The sequence below is a fragment of the Mya arenaria genome, chromosome 13 (genome assembly GCF_026914265.1).
Source record: "Mya arenaria isolate MELC-2E11 chromosome 13, ASM2691426v1".
Classification (NCBI taxonomy): domain Eukaryota; kingdom Metazoa; phylum Mollusca; class Bivalvia; order Myida; family Myidae; genus Mya; species Mya arenaria.
Genome location: NC_069134.1, coordinates 41,602,361 through 41,626,058, shown reverse-complemented (window position 1 = coordinate 41,626,058; position 23,698 = coordinate 41,602,361). Strand labels below are relative to the sequence as shown.

Sequence of the window (23,698 nt, the reverse complement as noted above, 5' to 3'; positions counted from 1 at the left end):
CATAATTTGATTCAGGTCATTGTTAAGGTAAGGTGAGCTATTGCAGGTCGTGATGATGTCATGCTCTCTGCCTACGCAACCTGCCCCAGGGGTCATGATTACATTTCTTTGTAACTTTCCTTCTAGTTGAGTTTTGATGAAATTTGCTTAATTTTATTACTGTTTGAAACTGACATTTATGTTTGCAAAACAAATGGAAATAGGTGACCCTTTGCCATTCAAGAAGTGTTTTTTCGGAGTCTGAGTCTAGACTTGGACTGGAGACTGTTCATGGCCCCTGGGATCTTCCTAGACGCTTGTTCAACCTTCCTCGTTTTATTTTAAACGGTTACTTTTTACAATCAAGTAAGCCAATATAAATTGATTGCTAGATTTTCATCCATTTTTTTTAAATGGGGGAAGGTGGTGACATTTCATTTTTAGCTCACCTGAGCACAAAGTGCTCAAGGTGAGCTATTGTGATCGCCTTGTGTCCGTTGTAGTCGTCCATCGTCGGTCATCAACAATTTGACTGTTAACACTCTAGAGGTCACAATTTGGGCACTTAATGAAACTTGGTCAAAATATTACCCTCAATAAAATCTTGGACGAGTTTGATATGGGTCATCTGGGGTTAAAAACTAGGTCACCAGGTCAAATTGAAGGAAAAGCTTCTTAACACTCTGGAGGTCACATTTATGAATGTATCTTCAGGAAACTTGGTTAGAATGTTAATATTAATAATCTTTAAGTCAAGTTTAAATCTGGATCATGTGCGGTCAAAAACTAGGTCATTAGGTCAAATCATAGGAAAAGCTTGTAAGCACTCTAGAAGTCACATTTATGACTGTATTTTCATGAGACTTAGTCAGAATGTATATATTGATTAGCTCTAGGCCAAGTACGAATCTTGGTCATGTGCAGTAAAAAACTAGGTCACCAGGCAAATTTACGGAAAAGCTTGTTAACAATCTAGAGGTCACATTTATAAATGTTTTTTCATGAAACTTGGTCAGAATGTTTATATTAATAATCTCTAAGTCAAGTTTAAATCTGGTTCATGTGCGGTCAAAAACTAGGTCATTAGGTCAAATCATAGGAAAAGCTTGTTAGCACTAGAAGTCACATTTATGACTGTATGTTCATGACACTTAGTCAGAATGTTTATATTGATTGGCTCTAGGCCAAGTTCGAATCTAGGTCATGTGCAGTCAAAAACTAGGTCCCCAGGTCAAATAAGGAAAAGCTTGTTAACACTCTAGAGGTCACATTCATAACTGTCTCTTCATAAAAGTTGGTCAGAATGTTTATATTAATAATCTCTTAGCCAAGTTTGAATCCGGGTCATGTGTGGTCAAAAACTAGGTCATTAGGTCAAATCATAGAAGCTTGTTAGCACTCGAGGAACTCACATTTATGATTGTATGTTCATGAAACTTTGTCAGAATGTTTATATTGATTAGCTCTAGGCCAAGTTGGAATCTGGGTCATGTGCGGTCAAAAACTCAGTCACTAGTACAAATAATAGGAAAAGCATGTTAACACTCTAGAGGCCTCATTTCACAAGTGAATTGGATCAGGTTAGCGATACAGGGCCTTCAGGGCCCTCTTTATTTTTCTTAGATGACTGCTTTACCATTGAATATGTGTTCATGCTCTTTCTTATTGCATTAGAGACCATATACATTCTTTTCTAGACTAACCACAAACATTTATCAATTCTCCTTTCTTAAATGAGAAATGTTATACATGAACACGGTAGGTATGAATAAACGCCTTTCTTGAACAGTACAGGACTGATGTGCAATACAGACCCTAGTTCAACATTTTGATGAGTCAGTAAAATTTGGGGGGCGGCAGGAAAAAGAGGGGGCAGGCGGAGACGAAAATCCAGCAATTAAGTTACCTTTTTGCAGGCAAAACTTGCAGAGCCTCTGACACAAGGCCCTAAAAAGGAACTTGATCTCATCTCCAGAGGAAAAATAAATACATTCAAGTTTAATATCTTTTAATATTGCATTTTAATTAACCACAGTTTTGCAATGACTGAAATATGTCACAATAATAACATGATTACAGACAAGAGATTATTTACAAGCCAATATGTACAACATAAATTAAATTACAATGTGGAATACAAATATACATTATTGTGATAACATTTTTACAAGTTTCTAAAATAAAACTGGGCAAATTTAAAAAGTATGATCTGAATTGAGACCTTACCTAAGATTTTGTCATAAGCAAACTAAATTTACATTATGGATAAAAAGAAAATGCCAAATATCAAAAGAGCAACAGTATAAACTTGACACTTAAGCATTTAATCATTTTATAAAATGTTGGGAAAGTATAAATGGGGTTGATTGTTCTGAACTTTGTAAAATGAAGCAACGGCATCATCGTTTTTTAAAGGTGAAACTATTTTTTGATGTGTTCATCATTTCAGTACAACAAGTATAATTAAATCAATTGTCTCAATATATGTGTCAAGTACCACAGATCACATGAATGGCTATAAAACTTACAGAGTACTAAAGACTTGAAAGTTAACAACAATCCGGTTAACAACATTGTTAACTTTAACATGAACAATCAGCCCATAGTCACCATTGTCAAACTTAGAATTATGTTTAGTAATTGTGTTTATGCTACAAAAGGAAGTGTATTGTATATAAGCGCAGCAAATACATAATGGTTTAGGTATATTTATTTTGTATGTTTTCAACTAAATAGATGGTTTAATGGAACACCGTCGCATAACCTTTTATTTCCATGAATAAATACCAATAACCTATAACAGTTTTAGTGTTCAAGATTATATTTTGTCTACTGACCAAGACGTTTATCAAATCTAATGATACATCAGATTAATATCAATAACGGCTGACTGCTTATTTACAAAAATAAATGTATAGTAGATTTGTAAAATACTGCCATCACGATGGACAAAAAATAATTTTGAACACTAAATATAGTTTAGCGTAAGGATTACAAATAAAGGAATGGTCTTGCTATTATTAAGGTGTAAAGCATTTTTAAGTATCAACATGACGAGTGTTGTTAAAAATAAATGTTTCAATATTTATTATATTACATTTCTATTTCACAATTAAGATTCTATTTCACAATGTACAATCATAAAATATATATTTACAATGTAAGCATGGAATGGGGGGAAAACATGGATATAATCTGGATGCCTCAACAGCATGTTATCAAAGCATGGTATAATATGAAACAGGTAATATCACTTCAAAATCATTCTGCTGTTAAACATTAAATGCTGCAGGGATTTATTTTTACAGAATCGCAGATTGTCAGATACAGCACCAACAGTTGCAGTGTCATATATTTAGCATTTGTAATTTGTAAATTTAAAATAAGAAGCACAATACTCGCAGTCATTTTGTCTTGTTACATAGCACAATTTAAATTTTTGTTTTTAAATACCCAGGGGAAAAAAGAAACTAAAACTATTTATTCCAAGTCCATAAATCAATCAAGATCAGGTACGCACGCAGGCAATGATTTTGATAATATTCTGCAGAGAATAACTGCATATTACCTACAGTAACAATCGTCACATAAAATCTCCATTAAGAAATGACAATGTCACTGAATAATACTTGATACATGTACTTAATACATAAACTCTATGGGAAGTATAGGAGGTGAATAAGTAATAGCTACTGCTTATTAGGGCTTCTTAAAGTTTGAAATCACAATCAGTCCGGGCATGAAGGCCACAAACCCTAAAATTGAAAAACGGAACAAATTTCGAACTGATTTTTAAGCCATTTTTAGTTAGCGAAATTGGTTCACCAAGGTCAAAATTGGTCCAGAACGGTAAATTGTTTGGTTTTAGAAGCCCTGCTGCCGATTACAATACCCACAACCGGAGTTATTGATTATACACAAAATCTTCAGTGGGAGTGTATAATTTCAATCACAAGGCAAGTGGGTAACGTAAATTGTTTTGTACCATATTGTCAAGGACAATGTTCAATAACTAGCGTGCGATATAAGTGAATGAATAGCTATGTAATTTTTTTGCATAACTGTTATTGAATTGTTAAGCTCTGCCTACGATTTATCACTCTGATAAGAGGGTTAGTGTATAGACGAAAACAAAGGGAACACGCACAAACATGGTATGATTTAGGGTGAAAACGCCATAAGATACCAAACACCCTGTATATTTAACTGTTAAACAGTACTGTATGACTTAACAACACAAATGAAGAAGATACAACAGGAAAGATTTAAATATAAATACATGTACAAATACAGTAGGCCAAACGTTAACATACTGTAAATGTCCGATTAAACGTGCATGCCCTAATAGACGCACCGCGAGACTTTTTGCAAGTCTTTTTGCAAGTCTTTTTTCTGATTTTGTGACATGAACAATGAATGCCTAAACCTTAAACTCCAAAAAATGTTAATATTAATTCAGATGAAAAGCATTCCAATGGCCGCCATTTAAGGGTACCTGCTGACATCTGTAATGGCTATCAGAAATAACCCAGCCTATTGCACACAATGACAGTCACAATAAAATAGCCGAACGATCTGTATTTATATATTGAAACCATGTATTCTATTTTATTCATTTACACAGTATGTTTACAGCTACGCTAAAGCAGATAATGACCATTATTTCATGTGTTTGACTCCAATTAAGTGGATATTAAAAAGTCACTGAATGGTGAAAAATGGTTCTTTCTTAGCACGCAGAAATCTCAAAAAAAAAGGGGCCCTGCACGTTTAATAGGACATATACAGTATTTATTTTGTTGATAACAGCATTTTGATCCATTGTCGCAGCACCAATACTGAAGAACTTCATATAAAAATGCACATTTCTTTGCTTATAATAAAAACCATCAAAAGCGTGCTTTAGATAAAACGCTTGAAAGACTACGGAATTAAGAACAAGTATGTTCAAATACAGGCACAAATTTAAATACAGGAAATATTTTTAAGTTAAAAGAAAACTGATATATATGCAAGTAAAATATTAAGCCAGACCTACCAAATGTTAGCATACATGGTATGTAAATGTATACAGAAGAGATATGTAATCAGCCATTGATTATAGAGCGGTTGCAACTCCCATTTCAATAAGATAATGTACATATGATCTAAATTTTGTGCGCTTCGTCATCAAACGCATGTGTATGAAGTACAAGTCATGCACAACTGCACTAGAAAAAGGATATTTTTTGCGAATATCTGAGAAGAACTAGTCTGTAGAAATATCGCAATTTTTTTTTTTTTAACTTGACTGCAACATTTACACATTCGTGAAGCTAATAATGCGTATGCGTACACGTACACGCTGTAGTTGCAATCTCGCCAATGTTGAGGAAAGAGTATTACAGATTCATGAATGTTATTAGCTGCATATTTAGGCAAGAATAAGTAAAAAGTATATGAGTAAATATTCGATGAGGAAAAACTAAATACAAAAGCATCTTGTTTAATCAAACATATGATTGTATCTTTTAATAAATGATCACTCTGAATTTTTGACTTATACACATTGCAGAAACCATTTGTGTATTATTTTATGCGGTAACTTTATAAAGTTCAAATTCACCATGCGCAATTCTTTGGTCTTCTGTTAATGTGTAATGGTAATCCTTATGTTTTTAAAAAACACACTTTGTAAAGGTTTTAATCTATAACTTGGTTGAGTTGTGTCAAGAATTTAGCACTTCTAAAAGTATTCCAAAATTCCATTGGCTTATAAACTGTTACACCTCTGAAGATTTAAAACCATCACAATATCTTGAAAACAAGAGTGCCCCAGAGTGAATGCTCGTCTGATGAATTCTAGTAAAAAAGGGGGCATAACTCAATAACTATGTTTGAATTAAGTCAAAGTTATTGACTTTGCTGTACATAAGCATATTGTCTCTGCAAACACATATACCAGGATTCATTTGAAGATTTTGAATGTCAAGGTCAAAGATTTAGCACGCAGACGACAATGACACTAAGGCTAGCTATTATAGTGCCTTGACTATTTTTTCTTTGAAAAACATCTGAGTTAAAAACATCCGAAGAGTAAAAACAATATCCACACAAAATCATCTCACAACGTTACTCATTTGTGAAATTCTAGCATTATCAACAGCATCAAGTAAATTCTTCGAGTCCATAGCTAGAACATGTGCAGCCTTGAGCATGCTTTTACGATATTCGCCGTCCATCGCCGTACTGCTGTATTGCTGCGCAAGCTTCATGGCGCTGATAAGGTTACCCATGTCCGTACTGAGAACTTTCTGTGCCATTTCAATCTAAAAATGGGAGAAAGATCATTTAATTAAGATTGCAATATTATAATTATACATGATTGCATTGTTTGTTCTCATTTAAATTTAAGTTCTACAATAATGTAAAATATAGACATGGTTATAAGATGGATATGTTAATATAAAAAAAAAATCATGCAAATTGTTAATAAGTTGGTTTTAATGTAAAATGTCCTACAAATAAAATATCACCCAATTTCAACTTCATGATTACACAACAGATTTTTTCACAAATTTATGATTTCAACTTCACAATTCTTTTTCACGATTTTTAGCTTCATTAAGTTACGAATTCACGATCTCAACTTCATGAATACCCAATAACGATTTTAACTTGAATTTACAAACTCATCTTACGAATTCACCACCTCAGCTATATCAGTTCTCATTCACCTTTTCATAATTCTCAACTTCATGAATTTACAAATTAAATCACAAATTCACCATCTCGGCTTCATGAATACACCATCTCAACTTTATAAATTCACCATTTCAACTTCATAACAACCAGTATGAAATAATGAAGTTGAAATATCACCACGGTTCTCTTGTAGTAATGATACCTACCTCTCTCCGTTGGTTAGGAAATAGGGCCCGGGAAAACTCATCCACACTTGACAGCAAGGCCCGTAAATCCAGGCCAACACACTGGAATACAGACAGAGACAAAAAACATTAACCATATGTTTTAAGAATGTGTGCGAGAGCCTAAAGAAATGCTGCTGATAAAAGTCCAAAACTTTTTATGTTTGGTACCTTCAATTCCATTCTTATTCATTTATAATTTTCGTAACACTTTTTTCTTTCTTCTTAAGAATCTTTTACATTAACTTTAGTATAAGACCCAGTTTCGGGATAGACATTTTAACCTACCATACTGCTGAATGTAATTAGATATTAGTTTGTTACTATCCTCTTCTTCATTGTCATATTAAAGAAACCCTCAGACATACCATCCCAATGTATTTAATTTTAATGCATAATAATGTTTAACTAATTTGACTTTAGGGCTATTCCAGTAAAACATATAACCCACAGGGGGAAGACAATTATTTAAATAGTACATGAGTGGGTGTCTTTTTTGCTGATTTGGACCCTAAAAGGGTAAATTTAGTTCTGTAGGGGGTGGTATATTTCAAGTGCCTTGCCCCCAGGGGTTATATGTTTAAATGGAATAGCCTTTAATGATCAAAGCAAAAAAAACAGGATTTGTGTACAGATTAAACATTATAAGTAATATTTTGGAGTTCTTTAAAGCTGCACTATCACAGATTTAACATTTTTACAACTTATTTATTTTTTGTCTTGGAAAGAGCAAGTTTTAAAGTATATATCTGCAAACCAATGATATAAAATTGCTGACAAAATATCAGATCATAGATTTACAAGAGGCACATCAGTGCCTGTGCTCCACTGGCCAAAAGGTTCAAGCAAAGACCACCTAACGAACATTTTCGTCAAGTTTCATAGAAATACAATCATCAATTTTTGAGGAGAAGTTATTTAAAAAAATTTTTTACTTTAATAGCTCTGGCTGCCATGTTGTGCAGTGGACCGAAATGATTTGGGCAATTTGAGTAAAGGAGCACCAAACAAACATTTCTGTCAAGTTTTATCGAAAAAAGGTCATCGGTTTCGACGACAAGTCGTATAAAGTTTTTTTTATTTTTTAGCTCTGGCAGCCATGGTGTGCAGTGGACTGGAACCATTTAACAAATTTTGGTTAATGACCACCCAAGGAACATTTCTGTCAAGTTTCATCAAAATCTGATCATCGGTTAACATTTAATCTGAATAGATTATGAAGCAAATATCTAACCTGAACAAGAACTGACGAGATAGAATCGACTTGGTGTTTCACTTACACTTTTCAGCCATTTAAGTTACTAAAAATAGCTGTTTCATAAACTTTCAGAATGTCACTTAAACGAAAATTAATGTTCAGTCTATATATACTTTCCTATGTATAAATGTAAGGTTTTTAAATTGATCTTTTTGTGAGAACTTTATGCTTATATGTTTACTCATAAATTATTATTGTTTAAAAATTATTTAAAGATGCTATACGTGAAAAATTAAGACATTATTTTTTTTTCTATTAAAGGGAGGTAATTCAGTAGTAAAATGTAATCAAAGCTATTAACGCATGGCATTTCTTTTCTAACCATGTTGATATTATTACAGTCTATTCAAGCACGATGCCTTTTGTTTTTACATAGTACCCATAGGTTCTGAAAAACAAGGAGCACTATTCCCAACAGAAGGATGTCACTCCCTATCACTGCATGAGCATCATAATAAAGAAATGTTTACTCAAACTGCAAGCTGCTCAATTGAAATAGGTATTTACCTCAAGCATACAGTTTTATAATGTGGCAAAATAGTCGGACTACTAGATTGTCATTCGGACTAGTAAAATATGCCATTATGCTAGTCCAACTGGCTAGTAGGTTAAAATGTTTTTCGTGAAGACTGCGGACGAGAAGTCCTTAAAGGTTTTTCTATTTTTAACTCTCGCAGCCATGTTGTGCAGCGGACCGGAACCATTTGGGCAATTTTGGTTAAAGGGCATCCCGATGAACATTTATGTAAAGTTTCATCAAAATCTGATAATCGGTTTCTGAGAAGATGTAGTTTAACGTTTTTTTCTATTCTTAGCTCTGGTGCCCATGTTGTGCAGCAGACCAGAACTGTTTGGGCTATTTTGGTTAAGGACTACCCAAGTAACATTTCTGTCAAGTTTCATTGCAATACGATCATCGGTTTCTGAGGAGAAGTCGTTTAAGGTTTTTCTATTTTTACCTCTGGGGGCCATCTTGTGCAGTGGACCGAAACCATTGAAGCAAATTTGATAAAGGACCATCCAAGGAACATTTCTGTTAAGTTTCATCAAAATCTGATCATCGGTTTCTGAGAAGATGTTCTTTAAAGGTTTTTCTATTTTTTGCCCTGGCAGCCATGTTGTGCAGCGGACCGGAACCATTTGAGCAATTTTGGTTAAAGACCACCCAAGGAACAATTCTGTCAAGTTTCATCAAAATCTGCCTATCCGTTTCAGAGGAGATGTCGTTTAAAGATTTTGCTATTTTTAGCTGTGGCGGCCATATTGTGCAATGGACCAGAACCATTTGAGCAATTTTAATAAAGGACCACCCAAGGAACATTACTGTCAAGTTTCATCAAAATCTGCCGAACCGTTTCAGAGGAGATGTCGTTTAAAGATTTTGCTATTTTTAGCTCTGGCGGCCATATTGTGCAATGGACCGGAACCATTTGAGCAATTTTGATAAAGGACCACCAAAGGAACATTCCTGTGAAGATTTGTCAAAATCCGCTTATCAGTTTCAGAGGAGATGTCGTTTAAAGTAAAAGTTTACGCACGCACGCACGCACGCACGCACGCACGCACGCACGCACGCACGCACGCACGCACGCACGCACGCACGCACGCACTCACGACGGACAATCTGTGACGACATAAGCTCCATGGCCTTCGGCCAGTGGAGCTAAAAATGAATGTTTTATGGCATAAACCGTTACAAACGGTTTAAGAAAAATGCACAAAACATCATTTTTGAACTTAAATATAAAAATCTGCGATCTAATTTTTGTCAGCAGTCTTACTTAACTGGTTTCCATGAATTTTCGCAAAAATTGGGTAGTTCCAAGACAAAAAATAGAAAAGTTGCCAAAACATTCAATCTGTGGGAGAATTGTAGTATTAATTGATTTTTTAAATAAAGCTAATATGTATATCCATACTTAAAACATAAACATTTTTGTTTTGATCATTTAGGTCAAATGAGTTAAACATAATACGACATTTACATGAAGTTTTCTTGCATCAACCTATATTGTAAACTCTTTGTAAGTGTCATCAGAAAATATTACAGCCCTTGTACAAACAATGCCATACACACTTAACAATTTACCGCAAATTCTCACGAATAGGGCTGAAAACTTGACCTATGCCTTTAATATTATAATTGAGTGCCCATTAAGCTTGCTGTACAAATTCTTAATATCAGCTTACTAAACAAAACGGACATTCAAATGGATTGTTTTCTGAATAACTTCAAAGTAGCAGTCTGAATAAATGAAGTCTAGTTCAAACGTCATTTATTCAATTTATATACCTTTATGAGATCAACAAATTCATCTGCCCTGCAGACTGGGGCCTTTTGTGACAGTGACATGACGGAGCGAACGACGGCCGTTGTACTGTCGTAAACCGCGTCATTGGTTCGGTCAAGGTTTTCCTTGGATAACGTGGGGGAACCAACTTCACTCTGGAGAAAGAAGATAATGTTTACCATAACAACATAAGAAATTTGTTTTAGAAGAAGTTGATACAGGCCCCAGACTATACTGATCATATCCATGTTCTTTAACTTTGTACTCTCTCACTAGCTCTTAATTTGCACTTTATTGTAGGTCATTTTTTTAAGGTTTACTGGGAATACGAAAGCTTCCTTTTCTTAGCAAAGAGGCCCCTTACCTGTTTATTTGCCATAAATTGAGGCCCTGATGGGGGAATATCATGATCACTGGTACTGCTACTTCTACTGCCTAAAATACAAGGAATAATAATGTACAAAGTTATTAATCTCCATTAAACACTGTATGCAGTACAGGAAAATAACAAGAGTTCTGCAGAGAGATTGCCATGGCAATTCTCGTCTGTTACTATACAGTTGAAAGGGGGTGTAACTCAACAATTGTGAAAGCCAGAGTTATGGGCCTTGATATACATTGTATTAAGTTCTTAAGATCATGATTTTCAAGTGAATATTCAGTAAGTGTAAGAAATAAAGATTTAATATGTTAATTTAAATAAGCAAAGAGATATATTTCCAGCCAAACTTCTGTTTCAAAATCTCATTACAAATGATTTGAAAATTTGATCGTAAGATATGATCATTGAAAAAAATGGCCCCAATGACTCTAGCAATACATATACCAAGTTTCATTTGAATGTTTTGAGCTATGGTCTAGTTTTTGCACAATGACACAAAGGCTATGACAATACCTTGCCTTTTTATCTTTAAAGTGAAACTCTTAAAATCAATACATACACATGTATAACAAACATAAATTTTGAGTGATAAATCTTTAACTTCTTACTAAATAATGCATTCATGGAAAGTATTATTACTGCTAACAAGATTGTAACCGTGTATTTAATAGCTAAAAACGCACAAAAATAAATAAAAAATCATTGGTGAATGCTAAAAGATCTACAATCGTTTCATAAGATAGAAATACTATGTGTTCTGCAACTTTCTTTCAAATTAAACTTAGTATCATTCATAAGAATCATTGTTTTCAATTTTTATTCACCCTATTTGGTATATTAAAACAATACCGTATTAATAATTGTGGTAAATCTGATTTGGGAGTAAGAGTGCGTCTTTAAATAACAGACAAGCATATAATGTTAACAATTTTATTTGATCACTTTTCTATTTCTGACAGCAAAATTATGAGGAGGTGGCATTTTTTCTGGGAAAAACCCTGAGTTTGATACTAGTGCTCGATATAGCAGATGTAAAACAATCAGCAATTTAAAAGTGTAAGGCCACTTATCATCTTGAAACTTACTAGGGTTTGAAATGTGTGGCCAAGTGCAGGTAATTGTGGGTCTAATTTCCACTTGATCTGCTGCTACACTTACTATCGCTGGAAATGTGTGACCCTGTGTGTGTCTTCCATCTCCTCTATTTCTTTGGTGAGGTTTGATTTCCATAGATATTTTGTTCACCAAATGATAACACAAAAAATACACTTACTAGTGCTGGAAATGTGTGACCCAGTGTGTGTCTTCCACGACCTCTATTTCTTTGATGAGGTTTTACTTTCGTAGAAATTTTGTTTATCTAATAATAACATAAAAAATACACTTACTAGCGCTGGAAATGTGTGACCCAGTTCGTGTTAAAGTGGGTCGGACCTCTGTCTGCTGCAGTTGTGGGATGGGTGGGGTATTTTCCCGCGGAAAGTCTCCCTCCTCGGTGATGTGGAGTGGGTTCAAGGTTATGGGAGTGGGGGGCTGCCTAGGCATGTCCCGTTTCTGAAATGTGAAATACAAGCTATTTTAATTTGCCCATCATGAAGAAATCAATCTACAAAATTGTTAGGTACTATTTCCACAGAAGTCTATAGTCTAAAGCGTTAACATCAATATCAAATTGAGGCAACATTCAATCATATTTTTAAAAAAATGGCTAGTTTATTAAGAATCCAAAAAGCTATTTTACCACTAGGACAGATTTTCAACAGTAGTAATGTGTAGATGAGCCAACATCAACACTTGTACGTGGTTTTTCAATCAAAAAAGGCATATCTTATTAAAGCCAGACTGGCCTTGCTGTACATGTGCATCTTGTCGCTTACACTGTGTACAAAGTATCATTTGAATATCTTGAAATGTTTTTTTAAGTAATGGCCAAGCTTTAAGTTGACACACAATGATGATGCAGACAATGGCACCAAGGCATTGATCATACCTTGAACCTTCGTCTTCAAAAAACAAAAAAAGCTAAAAATGTTAAGTACTAAAACAGAAGACAAGTTGACATAATTCAGAGATAGATAGAATGTCAACACACATCTTTGGTTTTTACAATCAAAAAGTGGCATAACTCTACAATTTTTAAAGGCAGAGAAATGGGCCTTGCTGTGCGTGTTTTAATGGCCAATTTTACACAAGTGAAGAAAAGATGCTGTCACCAAGGCTATGACAATACCTGACTTTTTTTCCGCAAACTGAAACTGTAATTCTAATCCCTACCAAGTTTCTCTCCTCTGAATGCAACCACTGGGCATCCTTCTCTAATTCCATTTGTTGCTGTCGGATACGAGCCTCTATCTCTTCCGGCTCGAGGTCTTTGGCTGATGAGGGAGGGGGTTCTTGAAAGTCAAGGCCCTGTTGGGGGAAAAATGTGAAATAGTTTGGTCCATTAGTTTTACTTCAATTATTTGTTTTCCCTATTGTCTGAGTTGAGGCGCTATGTCTTTGGGATGGAGGTCTTTATCTGATGATGAAGGGGGCTCTTGAAAGTCTAGAACATGTGGGTGAAATATTGATTGTTAGGTACTTAATATGACTATGATGCCCTTGGGAAAGATTAAAATGAGGGTTACAGTCAACTGTGGGGTCTGATTTGAATATCCTAGTATAAAGTTTAGTCTTTAATTTCCTTGTAGAAAGTAGTCCAAGAGTTGATTATAAGAAAAGTGACGCCTTAAAAGATGTTTAAAATTAATTTACTCTAAAAGTAATCAAAAGGGTAAGGGTGCTCTAGTAGGGTAGGTATCTTATATTCACCCCAAAGGTTGCGGGCTCGAGTCCCACCAGGGAAATGTTCTCTTGTCCTCTCAAAAAACAACAAAGTACTGGTTTCTACCAAGGAAACTATTCGAGAGCGATACATATCAGCTTTCAGCTGTGTTCAAAATCGAGCTAAGAATTTAACTGAATCTCATTTACAAAATTAGCAAAAAAAAATGTCATACCACCACCATACCTGTTCAGTGTAAAGCTGTCTGCTGGTGTAGTAAGGTCGTACTTGACTCGCTCCGGTGGGAGCCCCATTATTCATCCTACCAGGGTACGTTTCGCCTCTCCCCGTTGAGTATCCGTCCCCTCTACCCGGTGGATACCCGTTCCCTCCTCTTCCCATAACCCCGCCAGTTTGGCTGTAGTGATCAATATCGGAGCTGACTGGTGGAGTGTAACCTCTTGAAACCTGAGGACCAGATGTTGGAATCAGTGGTGTGTTTCCTAACCAAGATAGGATTAAGCACACAGCATGCAAAATATGGACTTAATTTTTTTATTTATTGTAGTCTTATTTTCTGTGGTTTAACATGGCTGATCAAGCATACCAAGTGTTGCATCAATGTTTGCAATTCTTCCTGTAACTTACCATCTGACAGCCTTGCAAGCATTATTTTTCTTTATATTACACCAAGACGTTGTGGCATGAAAGAACTAATTAATTAATGTTCAACCTCTTTTAATGAAACCAAATTTCATGATCAATTGAGACTATAATCAATATTTCAAAAGCAATTGAAGATTTGTTCTTAATATTTCATTTTAAGTGGTTATTGTTGAAATGTTGCATTTCATTGAAAAATATAAACTTTTTTCTAAAACTTTTTATTTATAGCTGAACTCAAATTTGAGGCAAAGATAAAAATTCATCTTCAGATGCTTCAGCTGTGTATTTTCTTAAAGCTCACCTGCCCAGCTTGAGTATATCCACTTGAAGATGGAAAATAATGTGAGAGGTCTATCTCCCGCGGCAATGGAGGGGCACCTGCCTGGGGCTGGTGGGGACTGGGGCCAAACGGGGTGCTCTGACCTAAAAGCAAGTTCATGTATAGTAATGTTAGCTTTGTAAACAAAAGTGAAAAGATGTGAAATATAATGTTTCACATATTTTACAAAAACAGAGTAATGGAACATAAATATTGTCATAGTTAACATGAGTATCAGGTTTCATGTATGCTTTTAACTTGTGTACCAAGTTTAATGTAACTTTTGAACTTGTGTTCCAAGTTTCATTAAATTGGGAACATGTAACTTAGATTCAAGAAAGTTTTCGCAAACATTCAACTCCTTGCAAGATACAAGAAGATTAACACCAATCTTATTGCAACAACTCAACTTTTTTCAATGAATCAACAAACTAAAGCTGATAGAAAGCAATACCTAGAGGAATGCTTACACCACTGGCCAAATGTTTTGGTGGGTATAGAATACTATGTTAAAAATGCTGGCTACAATTCTATTTTCTCCTCATTAAGCTAACAATCTAACAATTTATCTGTGATATTAAATACTTTTAGCTTCTTTTAATAAAGCACATTTCACCTACCAACAGGAAGATTTGAAGCACTGCCCCAGTGATTGGGCGGGGTTGGAATACTTTGTTGACTGATATTTCGGGTAGAGCCCGCAGGTGACACTCCAGCAAACTGGGGCCGAGCAGGCTTCGGAGGGGGGACAACCTCTTCATCCTCTACTGAACCATTGGAACCTAAAAAGTATCACAATTTAAAATAGTTTATTATGTATTTGCAAATTTACATAAAATTATATAAAACAAAATAGTACATACTGCTGGTGTTACTATACACCGAATGCCTAAGCTTTCAGGCTGGGCAAAAACAAAATGTTATTATCAATTCAAATACTAAATTCACATCTTAAGAAATGTCATTGTTATTTCTGGATGTTAATACACAAACACATAGCTATGTCATCCATTGTACTCTCAAACTGTAACACTTGGGAGTGGGTACAGCTGAAAGCAAAAATTCCTTAACATTATGCCCAAAATCCCAGGGATAAGTTATGCCCCTTGGTGGGTCAAGGGCATCACATTGGTGGGGGTCATGGGGTCAAAGCCCCCTTTGATTCCTGTGTTTAAAGCATTTTAAAAGACTAAAATTACATTTAACGATATCTATAACTGTTGTTAAGAGATTGAAAAAACACATTTGTTTTTTCCATTGTATTTTATTTTGTCCCAAAAATCTGAGGATCCACGAAAGATTCTCACCCTTAGTTACAATTGTTTACAATGAACCTACCCCATGACAAGACTCTTCTACTGATAGTTTTCACCTCCTCATCTTGTCTGTATTTTTCCTCATCAAAGATTTCACTGAAAATAAATAAAGCAAAATTAGATTACTATTAAGGCCACACTCAATATTTAGTTTGTTTCGTCTTACTTCACAGACTCACCAAAATAGCCCAGCAGTCCATTGTATAAAGCTGGTTATTTCTTTGGTTTGGTTAAAGTTAGCCCAAACATTTATCTATCGGACGATAGTTATCGAATAAAAAAAAACAGTCGGGCCTATTTTGTAGATAGGGTTGGGTTACCCAAACCAAATGTAATTTTTTAGGCCTGGGCTGCTGATCACGATGGAATCAAGGATTAGGAAATAAAAAAAAACACCCTGAGTAATCCAATCTCTACATTTAATGCAAATTATTGACTAAACATATACATGTACTAATATAATTCACTAATGAGTGCCAGTTTTGACAAAAGTCCTAAAATTCGAGCCAAATCTTAACTTAGATCTACAAGAGAAAAATGAGGAAGAAATTGTTCATCAGAAATAGTTTCTATACTCAGCAGTACTGATTCAACGAAAAAATAATTCATTATAAAACTAATATTTGAAAATTTAAAGTAACTTACGAAAGCCATGACTTCAGATCAGAAAATGAGGGTCGTTTTGATGGTTCGTACGACCAACACACACACATGAGGTTGTACAAAGATGGGGGACAACCAGGGGGTAGAGGGAGTCGTTCCCCGTTCTCGATTTTCCCGATAACATCGTTGTTCTTGACACCCTGGAAAGGCTTGATGCCGTACATGAGAATCTCCCAGATACAAACTCCTGTAAAATACAAGAATGCAATGGTGAGATTAGCAAGAATTTGTTCCCTGATTCTGATTAAATTGTTGTTTTTCACGCCTTGGGAAGGCTTTAACTACTCAATTATATTGATATCATATTGTGGACAGTATTTTTGTGTGTATAAATTTTGAGCTGGTTTTGACCTGTGTCAATTACATATGTGTGTTGTCATGGAGACCAGCAATCTAGATTTAGCGTTTGATAAAACACACAAGTTTCCTACCATCAATGTGGTTTGCATTGGACTAGATATGTACAAATATTCATACATTTTCAACAACCCTTGATATTTTTATGTTTAAATAGTATGAACTAATTATTTTCCTATCATCAATGGTGATTGGTTTGAACTTCATTTGTACAAGTTTAAAAATATTTTCTATATTTTTTGTATTTTCATGTTAAAATTTTGCACAATTTCCTGAACAACCCTCATGTAATGCATGAACATACCAAACATCCAGACATCACTAGCCGAGGTAAATCGTCTAAAGTTTATAGACTCAGGAGCCATCCACTTGATAGGAAGTTTCCCCTTAGACGCCTTGTAGTAACTTTGTTCCTCTACCCATCTAGAGAGGCCAAAATCTCCGAGCTTTACGCTGTCATGGGCGGACACTAGGACGTTACGTGCGGCTATATCTCTAGAGAAAAAATACCATCAAAATTGTTGGATATCTCACAAAACTCAAGTTCGTCCTTCAAAGCTTTGAAATTGCTCTGTTCCTCTACCCATAGAGAGAAGCAAATCTCTCAAAGCTTAACAGTTGTGGGCTGACCCTAAAATATCACATTCAGCTACAACCCTTCAAAGAGAACACGTAACAAATTTGGAATTCAAGGCAGACTATAAAATTCCTAAATAAATCAAAACATATTCTATTGCTATCCTGTATGGAATAAGTAAAAACATTCAAGGAAGATTATTTCCTTGATTTGAAAAATTTGTAAAAAATTACCATGTTTCAAATCACAATTTGTATTTTTGTCTCCTGTTTTACAACAGAAAAAACTCCTTACTCCATCATTTAAGCAATTGTTTCTATAATCAATGAACCCCAACCAACCTACCTATGCACAAATTTCTTGCTCTCCAGATATGACAGGGCTGTACTGAGTTGGTAGGAATACATGATCAGCGTACACAGGTCTAGTCGATGTTTGTTGTTTTGGAGGTATGCTCTCATCTACAAGCATAATGATAAAATCAACATAATAATAGAAAATGTTATTGTCTGAATTGACAAGGCCGTCATGGAATGTAGAGCGAACGCCAATGCTTCTCTGTTCTTTTATAAGTCAAAAAAGGGTAATAACTGAACAACTGATTACGCCAGAGTTACTGGCCTTGCTTTACTTCAGCAAATTGTCTCTGGAAACATGTGTACCAAGTTTCATGTGAATATTGATATTTAATCAAGAAAAGAAATATCAGGATCAATGACTAATGTTATAACAAAATAAAACCAAAGCAAATTACGTTCAAATAAAAAAAACAACAGTACAATGCAGCTACGATATTTCACGATCTGTTACAGCGTGACAACCCTTTAAATGCAATTCAAATGTTGATCCTGAAACAGTTTTTTTGCTAAAAAGTCTAACACTGCCAAATTCATGCTAACAATTTATCAGCAAAGCTCGTTACCTCTCCATGTTTAGCAAGTTCCATGACAATCCAGACCGGTCGATTTTCTGAGCATATGCCAACCAGCTTGACAATGTGGGGATGGTCAAATTGCTGCATTATCACTGGAAATGAATTAATAATCATTTAATTATTTCATCAGCAAGTATCAGAGTATACATCGTGAGCTCCATAAGTTCCAGTCTATTCTCAAAGATAATGCTGTGAAAATGGGAGAGACAGTGTACATTGACATTATTTCATAGTATAATCTCACTGAACTGATGAAACTGCTGCAATATGGAAAATGTTATTGTGTTTCATTAACAGGACCGACCTCTTCAAGCCAAACAATTAGTATTTACTTATTGTTTGAAAAATTCTCCAAATAAGCGGGATGCAGTACTTTTTTTTCTTTTCTTAATTTCTTTTTCAATGATCGTATGACTTTTAACCTACAACACCTACAATCAAGTTTTTTATAGTTCGAAGATGCAATTTGTCATAAATGCCAAGTATAGCAAGAATTTCAATTTAATAATCCAGATGTCCACTTACATGCCTCCTCGAGGAATTTTTCTGTCATTGACTCTTCATTATCTTCCTTACACGTCTTGACCGCTACTGGAATCTCATTACCATCCTGAAGTATAAACAAACATCTAATAGACATTCAGAACATGAACAACACGTTATACCCTGGGCATGGTTTCAATAAAGATTGTCCTTATATGCAGCATTCCATAGTAAACAAACACTAAATGTGACCTTGACCTTAGAGATAGGGACACGGGTGTTGCACGCGACATGTCGTCTTAGTATGTTAAAGATATGTGGCAACTTATTTTAAAATCTGTCCATACAAGAGGAAGTTACCGTCCAGACATTTAAAACTGACCTTGATGGACAGAATGATGGAGGGTGCAATAATTTCAATATGCCCGCCTTCTGGGACATAAAAGTACCTTCTTACACCAGAAATTGTGGGTAAAAGAATGTCAAACAAACTTTGAATTTTGGCCTTAAATCGGGAAAAATAAGGTCGATACGACATGGAAGTTTTTCTTTTTAATAACAGATTTTCATGAGGACCCCTTAAGGCTTAATCATTACATACTTTATTCAGCGTTAATTAATTTTGCAGCATTTCAAACAGAACTACCAACCTTATCCCTGTAAATGCCTTTATGTACATCGCCAAACTGTCCATTCCCAAGGATGTCCTTCAAACATACGCGATCTCTCTGTATCTCATAGTCGTGACCTGGAAAGTAACAAAAAACTCTTACATAAATACACAAAAACACAATATGTGATACCATGGTTGCTTTCTTTGGTGGGATATGGATGAATATATCAATACACACTATGTTGGTAGGAACTTTTCTCCAAATCTTTGTTAAAAACGTTCTGAATAATATTGTCTCCAATCTATGCCTGATGTTACCTTAACCTTGCATTTTCTCTGAATACACTTCAGTGTAAGTATTGTTAAGGCTATGTTAAGTCCATATCACTTGAATAATAATATATCAACTTCACTCATATAACAACAGCCTCTGCAAGCCTATGCCACCGCTCATCTGTTTTTCTCCCATAATGAAACTCCCAGCATAACTAGACAAAACAAGAGCGAACCCCAAAGCTCATCTGTTGTATTTCAGTCCAAAAATGTAATTACTCAATAATTATCATAGCCAAGTGTGTTTTGTCTTTAGTAACATCTGTAACAAGTTTCATTTGAATATCTTGTTTGTTTTTTTGAATTATGTCCAAGGTTAAAAACAACATCCCCGTGGGGATGACAATACCTCAACACATTTTTTTCCAAAGACAGACAAGGTAAAAAATTAACCAGAGGTAAGGGACAATCTATACATGTGTACCAAGTTTCTTATTAATATATATATTTACCTTGATGGTTTTAAAGTTATGGCAAAAAATTGTGTTTTGTGCATGTCACTGATGGCACCACCACCACCACCAACAACAACAGCACCACCATTGATAACAACACCAAGGCTATGAAGAACCTCAATTTGTTTCCAAACTAGTAATATTAATATCTTGCAAAATTTTTGGTACCAGGCTTAAAGGATTAAATTGTTTAGGTCCATTATAATGATATACGATAAAATTCTGTACCATACATGTGTGCAAATATATAACACGCAGCTATATAAAAATACATGTATTAATAATGATACATATGTGAACTGATTAAAATAATCAAGATTATTTTCGATCGATTTATGATCATGCTCATGCCAAAATAACGATTAATCATTCATGCGTGTTATAAAAATATAATTGATAAGTTAATTATACACATATAAATGGATATGCATAATATCATGAAATTTAGCATGTACACAATATTAATTTCACATCATTAGGTATATGACTTGTTAATTTCGCAGACAAAGCCATTGACATGTACAAATATTGGGAAAAATCAGGGAGCATCAACTTTTGAAACATAGAGTTCTTAAAATCCGAACAAAGACAGTTAAACGTTGCTTGCAACTATGGACTACTTTTTCATGCGGACAGTCACTCACTTTTCTTTTTACGTCCCTTTCTTCTACGACCTACGAGTAATAATACGATTTCTTTAAAAAAATACTTACAAAATAGGTTTAAAATACCCTTCACTTCCAGCACAAGAAAATACTAACTGGTCTCGGTTAAGCCCCACTCATAAATGCTCAGAATTGCTGTCATAGCCATGACATCATATTTTTGAACTTGGCCTACTGAGGTAATATACTTAATTGATTCATTCCATAGACAGATCCTACAGGTATTAAAGGCATACAACAATACAGAGCTCAACCAATATAGAAACTCATATTGATTTTTTTCTTCTTTTTCAACATTTGACATCTTTTGAATTTTTTTCCAGACAGTCAAATATATTCCATAAAATCAATGTCAACAAGCTATTCTGCTTAATTTAATGCCGTTTTTTTTAATTTGAAGCCATGAGGGTTAAACAGAACCTCTGACTAACACTGTATGAATGTTAAAGCTATAATCTTAACTTATTAATTAATATTATGTCACAGAAATGTAATAATTCCTCATTTTTGGATAAATTAATGCTATTTTCATAATTAAATATATTTTTTAATAGAAACTGATGATTTAAACTAAATTAGAAGCCTTACTGTGACAAATCAGAATATAACAGAATTTCTTTTCAATAATTTAGGAGAGAAGTATTCTCATAAAATAATAATTGGATTTTGTGCCTAATGATCACTGTGTTTAAATACAAATTAAGTAAAAATATAATAAAAAAAATATCTGATATAACAAATATCACATTTCAGTTGCCATGGTAACAGAAATTAAATATTTACCATCTGGAGAGCTGTAATCGCCATCATCCTCCACAATTTCTGCGTAATCAGATATTCCTAGAATTAAGCAGGGGATATAAAATCATTTTCAATTTTCAGCAAAATAAACCCTTATTTATATCCTGGTCATAAATTCGCAAATCCAATTTTCATCTTTTCCCTTCCAAATAAGACATCATTTTCCCTGGGAAGAAAAAATATTAAGTATTATTTTCAATTTCCGGAAAAACAACCCGTGTAAACTCAAGCTCTTCAATTTGTTTTTCCCTGTTTTTGTAATTTTCCTATATCACAAAAAAATCTCAATTTTAAATAAATCATTGTTTCATAAACATATCAGTTAATCTCAACTTCAATTTCTTAATTACTTTTCTCTTTATAATTTCAGTATTTAATGTACTTTCTGTATTTACTGTAAATCCCTAGATAAATTAATCCCAATAAAGATCGCAAGCTTACGATCATAAATTTACAGGCATATCTCCATTTTTGGCATTTAAACTGCATTTTGATAAAAAAATATTAATAGAGAAATAATTGCATTGGTTCTGTCCGTAACTTTATGGGTATCCCCGAGCATTTTGAGGCAGCATAACATTTTTCCTACTGACACGGGGCCCTTGAAAATGATAAATTAATTCAAAAACTTGGCGCCTTATTTGAAACCCTGGAATATTTTGGCATTGTATGTACTGATTTTGAAACATTTTAACATTTTAGTTTAATGTTGCTCATTTTTTTAAACATTGTGAAGAAATTAAAATTAACTAACGCTAATTCACTCTCGATGGCACAATGTTGGGTGAGAGAGTGGTCTTGTGTTGCAGGGGAAAACAGAGAACACGGAGAAAACCCACTTGTCCGGCTTGGTGACCACCAACCAAACTCACATGCGCAAAGCGAAGCGACTATGCTAACTGGACATCCTAAACCTCAACACTTTAAAGCCAGTTCTAACCTGAATATTGCATGAATATGTCAATGTTTGTTTGTTTATCTTCTTGATGGCAAGGCACGTACAATAGATATAAGGACATGAGATTCATCCAGACCTATGTGACTTTCTACATGGAAGAATGCCTATCGTTACATATATGGAAATTACGGCCTACATGTAACAATAGCGACAACAAAAACAGCGATGCTTTGTCTTTTTTGTCCAAATTTTTTGAAAAAGCTTATGTGATTATTTAAGATCTTTTTGTTAACCGTTTAGAATGTAATGACCAATTTTAAAATTTAACAGTTAATCTGTAAGTGCTACACACTGTATATTATTACTTTTTATTCTATACCTAATTTATCAGTCCAATCGAAGACTCTCATTTTAAACACAGGACCGTACAATATATTTCCATATATTTAAAATAAAATCTTGTATTTTTTCGGTATTGTACAATTCACAGGTCCCATGTTAAACCTATGATAAAGACCAAAATATGTGGAAAGGTTTCTAATGTTAACCTGAATTGAAAGATGCTATTAAGTTAGAAAGACATCAATCCTCTGTAATAACCATGATCAAGTCTCATTTGTTTAAAAACAAAACGTCGAAATGTTGTCCATATCTGATATCAACGCCTTTATAATTAAAATGTTTGACATAATAAAGGTATAGAATAAATAAGACATTTGACATTCTTCTGTACAATACGGGATATACTTGGCCTTGAACATAGCTGGGAAAACCATATTGGACTCGACTCAATGGCTGTTCCAAATATGTTTTTTTTTCCAGCTGTGTACTCGTCCAAATATATCTTTGTATTGTATGAGAATAATGTACGAGAACAATGTTAAATAACCTATAATTATAAGACGTTAGAAGTTATAGTACAAAGGTGCCCCTTTAATAAAATATAGAAATATTACAAATACAGGAGATAAGCCATAGCATAATTCAGCCATATCAAATAGAATATTCAACAATAGAATTGGTCAAAATGCACAAA

General features: G+C 34.3%; 1 protein-coding gene across 12 annotated transcripts in view; it reads right to left on the bottom strand.

Annotated features, from left to right (window-relative positions):
* Window positions 1-1,970: 1,970 nt before the first annotated feature.
* LOC128213060 (focal adhesion kinase 1-like) overlaps window positions 1,971-23,698 on the bottom strand; it is a 105,690-nt gene continuing 83,962 nt past the window's right edge. For 9 of the 12 annotated variants that reach the window (XM_052918568.1, XM_052918558.1, XM_052918561.1 and 6 more), the window contains 18 exons: window positions 21,747-21,803; window positions 20,943-20,972; window positions 19,548-19,645; window positions 18,940-19,024; window positions 18,403-18,506; window positions 17,826-17,941; window positions 17,208-17,398; window positions 16,529-16,733; window positions 15,906-15,979; window positions 15,188-15,349; window positions 14,550-14,671; window positions 13,829-14,050; window positions 13,093-13,227; window positions 12,207-12,372; window positions 10,801-10,871; window positions 10,439-10,591; window positions 6,870-6,950; window positions 1,971-6,287 (listed from right to left, as the gene is read on the bottom strand). In XM_052918568.1, coding sequence (XP_052774528.1) covers window positions 6,078-6,287; window positions 6,870-6,950; window positions 10,439-10,591; window positions 10,801-10,871; window positions 12,207-12,372; window positions 13,093-13,227; window positions 13,829-14,050; window positions 14,550-14,671; window positions 15,188-15,349; window positions 15,906-15,979; window positions 16,529-16,733; window positions 17,208-17,398; window positions 17,826-17,941; window positions 18,403-18,506; window positions 18,940-19,024; window positions 19,548-19,645; window positions 20,943-20,972; window positions 21,747-21,803 — 2,282 coding nt within the window. In that variant the 3' untranslated portion in view covers window positions 1,971-6,077. The remainder of the gene's footprint in view (window positions 6,288-6,869; window positions 6,951-10,438; window positions 10,592-10,800; window positions 10,872-12,206; window positions 12,373-13,092; window positions 13,228-13,828; window positions 14,051-14,549; window positions 14,672-15,187; window positions 15,350-15,905; window positions 15,980-16,528; window positions 16,734-17,207; window positions 17,399-17,825; window positions 17,942-18,402; window positions 18,507-18,939; window positions 19,025-19,547; window positions 19,646-20,942; window positions 20,973-21,746; window positions 21,804-23,698) is intronic. The other 3 variants (XM_052918562.1, XM_052918563.1, XM_052918560.1) reach the window with 2 other exon arrangements.